Below are 12,079 nucleotides of genomic sequence, written 5' to 3' on the forward strand. Positions count from 1 at the left end.
TCCTCCTCCTCCTCCTCCTCCTCCTCCTCCTCCTCCTCCTCCTCTTCTTCTTCCTTCTTTCTTCCTCTTCTCCATTTGCTATGCTGGTTTTTTTTTCATATCTTGATGTTTTTATTGATTATTTGGAAATTTCACAGAATGCACCCTGATCCCATTCACATCCCAGTCCTCCTAGGTCCCCCCCTTCATCCTTCTGACCTCCCCAAAGCAAGACAAACCAACAAAAAAAAGTTCAATTGGTGTTGCCCATATATATAAGGTGGTTCTTTGTTTCCGTGTGTTACAGGGATTGAACAAAGGGCCTCAGGCTTGGTGGGTAAGTACTCTTACCTCTGAGTCGTCTTGCCTGCCACCCTATTCATGTTTTAGATTTCAGGTTAGTTACCTCCCCAGGAGAACTTTCCAATCCCACTTCCCCATTCTCTGCACCTCCCATCACGCCATGCAGCCCTCAGTTTGTCAGTCTGTGTTCACCCCCATTCCCCTCGGTATCTGCTGTCACACATGCATCTATGAGTTTGTGAATTTGTGTTTGTATATGTGATGAACATCCTTCTAACTGCTTCTACAAGAGACCGTGTCTGGTTTCTCTCCCTATTACATTCTCAGGGCCTAAAAGAACATTTTGATCTTAGGTACTATTTAAATATTATCATTACACAGTGCTTCCTACATTGTGGAAATACTGTAAAGTTCAAAGGTCAAATAACCTCCTAGACTTTCACTATTGATATCTGTGCTCAAGAATTGTTGTGCATCAGTACAGGCTGTACTGATTTATAGGACAATATAAACATACTGTTCTCTAGATGCCTTCAAATTGGTCCCACACCTTTATATTATATATATTGCTTTTAAAAATCTTATTTTCATTTTTGTCTTCCAACTGGCTCTTGGCTAGATGCCCAAGTCAAATCACCTCTCAACAGATACTTTGCTGGTTCACAGGGAGGGAACTGCCAGTCCCTCTGGATGACTACCAGAGATGGTTAATTGCCAGTGTTTACACTGATAACAGGTTGAACTGCGTGCATCTTGGAGCCCTTTATTTTTCCCCACTCTGAATGCAGTTTGAGAAAAAAGTCTCAAATAAATTTATTATTTTCTGTAGATGTAATTGTGAAAAGACAGATGGAGATTTGATTTGAGTTATGCCACTTTATAAAATAAATTTCATAGTTATACAACCACGTCTTCCATTATAACAATACTTTAATGACCATAAATATCATGATCCATATAATAAACATTGTCTTTTGATTGGTAGTTTATAAGCAGTGTCCACTTTGTGAAGGATAGTTGATTGATTAACATCTTCTTTCAAAATAGGGTTATTTTAGTGAAGAGTAAACAGGGTTTTTGCCTGGAAGAGCCTGAGTTATAAAGCAGAGAGGTACGACCCTGTCAGATTATGTAACACTGTGGAGGAAGAAAAATCAGAGCAGAGTAGGGACGTGGCTCAGATCCGGCCTTAGCTTAAACTGAAGGGGTGCTCAGCTAGGCCAGACTGTCACATAAGACCCTACACAGGTGAAGGTTGTTCGGAGGTGTTTTCATGACTTGGAGAAGTGAGAGAAATGAAGGAAAAGCATCCCCTGACCTGTGATTCTCACAAATGCAAAGGCAGGCCAGTCTTGGAATTACTGTTTCAATCCTTTCAACTTCTGTTTGAGGAAGAGGTCACTAACAATATCATGTATCCTATTTGGGAAGAAACATACTTGATTCAAAAGGGTTTACGTCTAAGATAAGCTTTTGGTGTTCCTGGAGCATTGTGTATTGTAGCAATTGAGCATATCTTCTGCAAGTGGCCTGTATTTGAGCTCTAGGATACAGTTCTCTTCTAGAGAACTGTTAACGAGAAGCAGACCAGAGTTCTTGCTCACTGAATTCCTTGTGCAGAACTTACCGAGAAGTGTCTATCATCCACTCTAGCAAGAACATTGCAGATCTTTGCAAGTGCATGATTCAGCTGTCAGCCTGAACCAGTCCAAGCAGACCACTTTTGGTCTGAGGAATATTATCTTTTATAGTGCAGTCCCATACAGGGCTGCCATTCAGGAGACTTGACACTGCTTCCAGCTGTGCTGATACTCATTTTTAAGATTGTTTATTTATTTTAATTATGTGCATATGTGTATGTCTGTATATGGATTTGTGCACATGGATACAATGCCTACAGAATCCAGAAGAATTGGATTCCTGGAGATGGAGTTCAGGTTATGGTACCTACGCTGCAGGATGTGGGTGCTGGGAACCAAACTCAGATCCTGTGTAAGAACTGCGCGGCAGATTCTTAACCACCGAGCTATCCCTCCAGCTTGTGTGCTGACATTTACTTTTCCCTTTGAAGGTACAGCAACTGACTTCCCGAAGGCAGCTACTTTCATAGACTTACTCTGATCTTCCCACCAGAAAGCCCACCTGACATTTGAGGGTGGCACAGGAGCGTCTCTGCCGTGTTTACTTTAAAGCAGATGTGGACATTCTGAAGAGGAGTCGCACAGTGTGGTTACTGGTGCTGGTCTGGGGATTAATTTAGCATGCTTAGGCTCACATAGCAGTGAGGCTGACCTGTTTCCATGCGTTGAAAGCCCACCATTATCCCCCTGCTGGAAGGATGCACTGGACATTAAATAATCTGCTTTGAGTTCTCAGACTCTGCGGCAGACATCTCCACTCCAAGTTACAGGCTCTATCTACAGGCCTGAAGCTCAGGATTATCAGACTTGAGACTTATTCCCAGTTGATGAGGTCTTCCCCCAGGCACTGGGGTAGGATTCCATTTCCCCATTGGCTTCACTGCCTGGGCCAAGCCTCCTGCTGCCTACACTGTTTAGCTGGTTAGCGTCTGGTCCTTGCTTTCTACAGCATCCTGAAGGGCTTGAATCCTGCCTGTGGCTGTTGAATTCAGGCTCTTGTGACTCTTCTCTTTTCTCAGGGCCACAGGGCTCAATTTTAAGCAAGGGGTTGTCTTTCAAAATGGCACCGTGCCACAGCTCTCTGAGCTGGATAATGCTTCTCCATTGCTGAGGTGTTCTCTAATTGTCCCAGCAAGACCTACAACTGAGTTTGAGGACGTGAGAGCTACGGGATTTTGTAGTGGGTAGGACTGCCTGTTTTGTTTTTGGTTTTTGTTTGTTTTGTTTTTGTTTTGCTGTTGTTTGTTTGTTTTACCTTTTGGATGAGATACATGCTTCCCTCACTGCCAGAGGTCTAAGTGGCTGGAACTAGGCTTGGCATGACCATTTCCTTTGTGGTGCTTTGCCTTCTTGTCTCTCCACACTGACCAACTCTCTCTCTCTCTCTCTGTGTGGGGGGGCTCTTCTTCTCTGGAACCATCTGTTTTCTTATTCTATTTCTTCTATTTCACTGTGCCACACGGAGGGCTGCATGTTTCTAGAAAAATTGTGAAATCACTCAAATTTATAAAAAAGAATTTTCTGGTCTGGAAATATGAAATGAAGTAAAGACAGCCACAAAGATTCTTAAAAATATAAATGTGATCTTTGAGTTGCGCATGGAAGATACATGGTGTGATGCTTACTATCACGCAGAAAACAGTATTCTTCAGGAAGGCAAGGCACTGTGCTTTCAGAGGTTGCCACAGGCAGGGCCTGAGAGACAGAGTTTGGAATAGCCTCTGGCGCTTGAGGCTAACCTGATGGGCTGTCCCCTCTTCATGAAGGTCCTTGCATCCGAAGCACTACTTGCTATCACCCCCAAGCTCAGCTCTGGGGAGAGCATCACCCAGAACTCCGATCTTCAGTGGCTCCTGGCGGGAGAACCCCAAGGCCAATGTGGAAGTTGTTGCATAGCAGTCCCCAGAGAGAGGCCTTTTAGTTTCAGGTCATGTGACCATGTGCTCCGTGATATCGGAGCCGGAGATCTTGAGCCAGGAACTCGGACTCTGAGATTGTTTCTCAAGATACTGGCACAGGTTGAAGTCCCTGAGCACAGTCTGTGGTCTGGATTTGTGACCAGTCAGAATATGAGTCCATTTGAAAAATTTAAAAGATGATGCCAGGCAGTGCTGAAATCGCCCCCGCCCCACAGTGGCAGGGATTGCTGACATCACTCGCAAACCAGTGATCCAGTGGGAGGATGAAAAACCTGAAACTAGCGTTGCCAGGCTAAGTGGATGCAAAGATGCAGCAGGGCTGCATTGAGCTGCACAAGAGCCAGAGAGTGTACTGCCCGTTTTCTGGGATGGAGACTAGCAATATCTATTCTCACGTTTGCGCACCCTTCTCAAACAAGATCGTGCCAATCTCGTCCAAAGAAATAAATACTGACAAAGGGGAGAAATGCGGAAAAAGAGGGAAGGTGACTAAAGCTGGGGAGGGGTGTGGGTTGAGAGAACTCATGCGTGTGTGTGTGTGTGTGTGTGTGTGTGAGAGAGAGAGAGAGAGAGAGAGAGAGAGAGAGAGAGAGGGACCATGTTCACACGAACTCTGGTGCTAAAAAATACTGTGTGAGGGGTGGGGCTCGTGCAGATCCCCCCTTCTGTTAGCTTGTCTCTTGTTGCCATTGTTCGAGTCTTGTTTAGGCAGCCATATTGTTCCATCAACATTGAGAATGTTGTTTCCCTCTCATTTCTAAGAGAGAATTATTCTCTACCAGAGACGAGCCTCCAACATGGTTACCCAATACCAAGTGATCAACCGTGAAATTTTATGCATGCAAACAAAATTAAATGGTCTCAGTGGTTTATAGCGGTATAGTTATGTGTATGCATATGTATAGATATGTGTATGTCTGTACATACATGTCTACACCTATATACATATATATATCTGTTTGTATTCATAAACATATATCTTAATCAAAGTGAAAGAGACCATGAATTTGCAAGAGAATGAAGGGGGATTTGAGGAAGGGTTGGAGACAGGAGACATAGGAGACGTTGTAATTGTAAGGGAGAAATGGTCTCAGATTTTTAAAGTAAAGAAAGTGTCTAGTGAGGCAAATGCAAGAGCTAAGAAGAGACGGGCAAGCACTCACCCCCAGTGTCCTGGATGCCAGTAGCTGGGATGTGACTAATCGTAGGCGTGGTCGCTGCGCCTCATACAGGCATGAGCATCGTTACTGGGCTTTTCTCTTGGCTGTGGATGCAGCTCCTCTCCATCACATTGCTGCCCAGAGCCATGACTCAGCACTGGGCTCCATCTCCTCTGCTGTTACTGTGTCCCTTGATTGCCAGGGTATAGAGCAGGCGGTGGGTGCTGCTGTGGGAGTGTGGGCTTCCTGGTGCCCTTTTCTTTTAGGCTACCTTCTCGTTGCCTCTTGTGCTGGCAGCCGTCTGTCAGTCCCAAGAGTATCCCTTTTTTCCTATGTAGAGTCAAGGAGAAGTTGGCAAAATATTAGCAGCATTTAAAATAAGTTTTTGCCATTACCCTAGTAAATTTGGTCATTGCTTTAATTTCTATGAAATGTGTCTGTTAAACTGTCTTCTATTAATATGTTCTAGAATAGTGTTAAACTGTTAGATAATTTTAAAAAACTTTACATTTATTAATTTTATGATGTACTAGTGGCCGTAAGTTTGGCTACATGTTACTGAAGTTAAACAAATGGTTGTAACCAGTATCTTGGACATGACCCGCGGAGAACTGTTTCCAGTTTTAGTCTCACAGTGCCACCTGCTGGATATATTTTATAAAAATAACTTTATAGTTCCTGCACGTGTGTGCTTGCTTCTCTACTGTCTGGCTGATGATAAGCCCCACTCGGGCAGGCAGTGACTCAGAACCCAAGACTATCACAGCAGCCTGAAAGAATGAAAACTAGCTGATAATGAAAACAGGAATACTCAGAAGGTTTTACGTTCCCTTCCCCTTCTCAGTGCTCTGATTTTGCCTGTCTTGAACCTGTGCAGATTTTGGGTGTGCTGTCACACTCTCTGTGAGTTTCATACGTGCATCAGTCTTGTTGTATCTGAACAAAAAAAACATTACACCAACAACAGAGCTATTTCCTTGGGATTGTCTACCGCCTTTGGCTCTCGAAATCTTTCCACCTCCTCTTCTACATCGATCCCTGAGTCTTGAAGGAAGGGGTTGATGGAGATGCTACGTTCGGGTGGTGATAGCCGAGTGTTCCAAAGCCTCCTTACTCTTTTCACATTGTCCAGTTGTGCGTCTCTGGGTAACAACTCCGTCTATTGCTTGAAGAAGCTTCTCTGATCTGTGGGTATAGTGGTACGTTATTAGGAGTCATTTCATTGCTATGTACCTTTATAACAAACAGTAGGTTTTCCTCTGGACCCTCAGGTTCCTGGACACATCAGCAGTTTTGGGTATGGGTTCTACGCCATGGATTGGGCTTAAGGCCCAATCCAAAAGTGGTTAGTTACTTCCATAACATTTGTGCCACTATTGCAGCAGTGTGTCTTGTCAGGCGGTCGCTGTTGTAGGTCATAGGATTTGTCGCTGGGTAATATTAATGATTACTTTTCTCTGCAGATGGCATTCAGAGAGTACCATCTATGAACTCCAGTCAGGAGGAGTGAAAATTCCAGCAAGGCACCAGTTTGCTTTCTACATGTTTGATACTGGTTTCTTTAAGAACAGGATCTAACCATTAGGTTGTGGAGAGGAACACATAGACTTGGTAGTGGGCTGTGATGTTTGCATAGTCCATAGGACCCTGTTAGATAACTCTGAATGGTAATTTTACATAGACAGAAAGATACATCTTGTTTAATTAAAATCTTTTAATGAAAAGCAGTATCAGTATACCATCTGCCACACCCGTGATAATCGAAAAACAGAAGATTCACGTTCATCTTTGTGCCTGCCCTTTTCCAGTGTCTCTGTCACTTATGTGTTGCTAAACTCATACACCACGGCAACAGAGCTAAGAATGATCAGGAAAGAACAGGGAGCTGGAAGAGTGAGCAGAGGTGTATGAGAAGTTAAGGTGAAAGCACACTTAGAAGACATTGCTGGGCAGGTGTGTAAGAAAGCCTTTGGTGAGGAAAGTGAGCAGCTTAGCCGCTTCTGGAAAAAGAAGGAATTTCACTTAAATTATATATATTTCCATTAAAATTAAACATAGAGGAAAAGGCAGCTTAACTCTTTCTGAGCTTATGCATCAGATAAGTGGACACAGGGAGAGAGACTAAATCTTGATGGTTTTCAACACGGTCTGAGAGGTTAAACAAGACACTGCCATTTAAAACCCTTCCCCTGTCACCCCCAAATAAAACATAAACAGTTAAAAAGCTTTTAACATTCTTTACTGCCACCCTGGTTGTCTGAAGACCTTTCTTTCTTATCACCGTCCACTTTCCAAAGGAGCGAACACAGGGAAATGTGAGAATTCGTAATAGCCAAGATACAGTTCTGCCTTGACTGCAGTTGATTGCTAGACATCCATGCTTAGTTCTGTGAGTTTGCATCTGCCAGGACTGGATGCTTACGTGGGGGTTGGTGCTGGCTCCCAGACGTTTGAGGCAGGGTCTGCCTTTGAGCAAATTGTAATACTGAAAGGAAAGGCCAGTTACCTTCCCACTGGCTTGTCTGGCAAATAATTGTCACATTTGCATCTAAAGTATAGTCTTTGAAGACTTTGAAAACAAAAGGATTTAAAAAAAAAAAAAAGTAGAATCAGACCACAGTGAAGGCAAATTGCAGAATTCCTCCTTATTTAGCTTCAGAAAGCATCCTCTAGTCTGGTATCAGAGGTAGACAGCAGCACCCAGAAGAGGTACCCTGAACAGTGCCTTTTGCTGCCATCTTTTTTGTTTGGTATCTGCATCTTCCTGTTTACTCTGGTTCCTGAATCATCATCATCATCATCATCATCATCATCATCATCATCATCATCATCATCATCATCATCATTATTATTATTGCTACTAGCTAAAAAGAGCAAACTCTGGCCAGTTTATGTCTTTCAAACAAAAGCTTATATACAGACATAACTATGAACATCTATGTGTGGGTGTAGAGCAAATTCCTAGATGCTTTAAAATGCCTCTCAAATTTTAACAGCTAGTTCATAACCACATTATAGTCCCTTAGAAGGCATATCTTTCTCTCCTCCAGATCATTTTTATGAGAACATTTTGCAATAAGTAAGAAGTTTGCCTTCAGAATCCCAAGTATATTTTATACTATCCAGCTCTAACCCTTCCATTAAAGACAGTTTTGCATGTGCTAAGTGCTTTTTAGAGATATAAAGTTGTTCTGGATAGAAACAATAGTAGCTACCTTTCTCCAGCCATCTGTGCCAAGAGCATGTCTCTACATGCACATGTTAATCCTTGCCTCAACAACTCCCCCACCTCCCCTTGCCTCTTCCCCCACTCTTCTGAGAACTCACAGCTCATTTCTGAAAACTCCGAAGTGGGTCAGCTTTCACTTTGAACATCTGTCAAAGGCAAACATCAGGACTGGGTTTTCTAAGCCTTTAGGAGAAAATGGAATGTTTACATGTGGTTGGTGATGGTTCCCTCATGATCTTCACCCCCACCTGATGACCCTCACCCCTACCTGATGATCTTCACCACACCTGATGGTCCTCATCACACCTGATGGTCCTCACCTCTACCTGATGTTCCTTACCACACCTGATGATCCTCACCCCCACACGATAAGCCCCTGCTCTTCAGGCCACCATAAAAATAGTCTTCTTCATTTAAAACTTTTATCATTGAAAGTTTTAGTAGACACAAACACTCCACAGTTCTCAGGCATTTCTGAAAATGTTCTCTTTAGACAGGTTTATAAAATCAAGAAGGGTTTTTTGTGGTTTTATTGCAGAGCCTGGAAGCATTAACAGACAAGCAGTGTCCTAGTGCTGAAACTCTTCACTTTCAGTCTGGCTTTCTACATTATGCTGATGAGAAAGATGCATTTAAATCCAGTATTTTTTTTCCAGTTCTGTCAAGCATGGCCAGCTACCCTGTGGCTACTCTGAATCTTTGTCATTTAATAAAGTAACAAAAAGGCATCATCAGCCCCCAGCCCTAAATAAGTGGCTATTCTTGCATATCTTTCAAATAGTTTAAAGTTTTCAACATTTCTTTATTAAATGTATTCATTTTCTTTTACCTGTGAGTATTTTTGTCTACATGCATGTACGTGTACCATGAGTGTGCTTGGTGCCCATTGGAGGTCAGAAGAGGGCATCGGATTCCCTGGAATAATCATTGTGGTACTAGGAATTGAACCTGAGTCCTCTGTAAGAGCAAGTGTTCTTGACCTCTGAGCCCTCTCTCCAGGCCAAATAGTTTTACTTGTATACTTTGAGAACACTGCATGAACAGCATGCTGCCATGCACAGTAGACCCTTAAGATAACCATCTCATTATTTCGTTTGGAAGGTGGACAGTGGAGCAGGATGTGTGCTATGAACCCCAGGGACATTTCACCACAAGCTTAATGAGGTGCTTACACTATCATAGTTTATATGTTCTCCTTCACGCACATACAGGTAATCATGCACACGTGTACTGACATCAACGTGCAGGTATTGACATATGCTTACGGGTGAGGTAGGCTTGGAAGTGATACATGAATTTAAGCAAGTCTTTGAATGTTTGAATGTGGTGCACTGTGCCCTAACCCTCGAATACACCGGTGAAGGGTCAGGGAAGGGTCTTCACTGTCCTGGCAGATGCTCAGTTAAGAGTTTCTTAAATCAGTTCCACTGGAGGATTTTGATCGCACCTGGAATCCCTGGGCGCCCGGTTCACTAAGTTTTTCCCTTTTCCTAGACCCCGTTATACCTGGTAGACCACGGGGAGAGCGGACCAGTGAGGTGTAATAGGTGCAAAGCCTACATGTGCCCGTTCATGCAGTTCATCGAAGGCGGGAGGCGCTATCAGTGCGGGTTCTGCAGCTGTGTGAATGACGGTGAGTGGTGCCATCGCGCGGACTTGTCAAAGCTTTTTGTTTAAAACTACCATGTACGACACTCCTTAGCTTAGGAGTGACAGACTTTTCCTGTGGGTGGTGCTACTTGGAATGTCCCTAAACGGAAGCCATTACTAATGGAACTAGATGCCTGTTAATCTGTATGTAGGGCAGGGGCCCCACGTGGAAGTTGGGCTGTCGCCTTGCATAAAACTGTAGGGTGTCGTGGTGTAGCTGTGTCTCCTTCTACAGCGCCCCATGTGAATGCCATGTGAGATTTTACTTCTTTTAGAAGCTAAGTCTTAGAGACTTCTCTTTTGTCAGTCTTGGGGTTGTTCTTGAATAGAGGCTCATTGATGTTTAGGAAAAGCTCAGCTATCTTCAAGGGCTTTCACCTTCTGGTAGAAATGTTGAATTTTAGGGAGGGAGGAACATTTTTATGATTCTATGTATTTTTTGTTTCATCCTAGCCAGATCCACTGTTGTTGACGTCAGACAGCATGTGGAAGGGCGCAATGGAGAGAGCTCATAGATAAAGCGATTTTCACACAAGCATGAGGGTGTCCCATAAGCATGCGGGCCTGAGTCTGGTCCTCAGCACCCTTATGTAGAATAAGCAAAGCATGGTGATGCATGTTTGTACCCACTGGGGTCAGAGAGGTGGAAACAGGAGAATTGCTATGGCTCGCTGGCTGGCCAGCCTAGCCAAATGGTGGAGCTCCAAGTCCCAGAGACCCTGTCTCAAGTAACAAAGTGGACGGTTCCTGAGGAACAGCAGCTGAGGCTGACTTTTGGCCTCCCTTGTGCAGTTATGCACACACACAGAGAGAGAGAGACCAGGAGAGAAAAAGACCATATAGCTGAGCATAAATTTAGGGTGTGGCATGAATTTAGGTTGATGATAGGTGACAAATAATATTCAGTGTTAATAAGCATGTGAAATTAATTTGAAAAAATCACATATGTATAGATGTGTTAGTGTGGGTGAATTATACAGTATGCTATATAAAAACCACCATTCCACACACTATAAGCCAGATTACTCAGAAATCCTTATGGCGCGTACATTTTACCAAGTCACCCTCACGTCCCCCCTGGTGTATTTACTTCACCGAGAGAAACTGTCCTCCTCTTCTGTAGGAGTTCAAGATGTTGAGTTTGCCAAGTTCAGGGTCAGATATGTGAATATAAACTTCACAGAGCTCACTTCTAAAGGAGGTAGCCGTAATATGGTGAGAACATAGAATACTCAAACTTCCCTTAAGGTTTTTTGAAAAGTCCAACTTTAAAAAAAATAGTCCTGCTATAATTTGCATGTCCACAGCTGAACTTAAAGACTTAAAGAGTGTTGGTTTCAGCCCAAGAGGTCCTGTTTTTGTGGCTCTTACCAAGGGAGATGCTTCTCTTAGCAAAATACTTAAAACAGAAGCATCGGTGACTTTCCCACATACTGTGAACAGAAGTTTCACAGCCTTCCCTGGCCATCTCCAGGCAACAGGAGCACTTTTGCGCAGGCACACCAGGCAGGCCTTATTTGTCCAAGTGTTCAGTGTGTGAGTCATAAGTCTTGCTCTGTCTTTGGGTGACTTCCAGAACTTTGCTAGAAGTAACCTTCTGAGACATTTGAATCAAATTAGACTTCAACTGAGATGTTCCAAGTGCAGTCTTTCCCTAATACAGTATTCTTCTGCACCAGTGGGGCCAGATGCGAGCTTATTATCATGTGAAAGCCTGGGGCTGAAAACATTTCTTAATTAAGGGGTAACAAAGATTTTATTTATAGTATAATCCAAATAATCAACATTGGTCCCTGTCAGGTATATGAAAATTCAGATAAAAGTCTAAAACTTTTTTTAAAAGAGGTGATTAAGTAAAGGCAAATATTTGGATGTGTTAACTTAAAAGCAGCAGCACCTTTTTTTCTAGGATTTCCAAAATGACAAATGTTCTTTGCTATCAATAACCTTTATGTGCCCAAAAGCTATCATTCTCCTTACATGAATGTGAATATTGTGGTCTATGTTTTTCTAAATGTATAAAATATTTCACATACTGAAATGTAGCAATACATTTTAGTTAGAACCAATAATAAAGCAGTCAATACTATGAAAATTATATATAAAGTTACATAGTCCCATAGACAGTGTTCCAGGTGGAGTGATTTGACTATTAAAAAAATCAAACTTTGTATATGGTAAACTATTATAAACATAACT

General features: G+C 42.8%; 1 protein-coding gene across 1 annotated transcript in view; it reads left to right on the plus strand.

Annotated features, from left to right (window-relative positions):
* The window catches only part of Sec24d (SEC24 homolog D, COPII coat complex component), a 95,540-nt gene that overhangs the window by 49,114 nt on the left and 34,347 nt on the right, over positions 1–12,079 (plus strand). Inside the window, exon 9 of the mRNA XM_055628128.1 lies at positions 9,725–9,863. Coding sequence (XP_055484103.1) covers positions 9,725–9,863 — 139 coding nt within the window. The remainder of the gene's footprint in view (positions 1–9,724; positions 9,864–12,079) is intronic.

Source organism: Psammomys obesus, unplaced genomic scaffold, assembly GCF_907164565.1.
Source record: "Psammomys obesus unplaced genomic scaffold, mPsaObe1.curated_primary_1811, whole genome shotgun sequence".
NCBI classification, from domain to species: domain Eukaryota; kingdom Metazoa; phylum Chordata; class Mammalia; order Rodentia; family Muridae; genus Psammomys; species Psammomys obesus.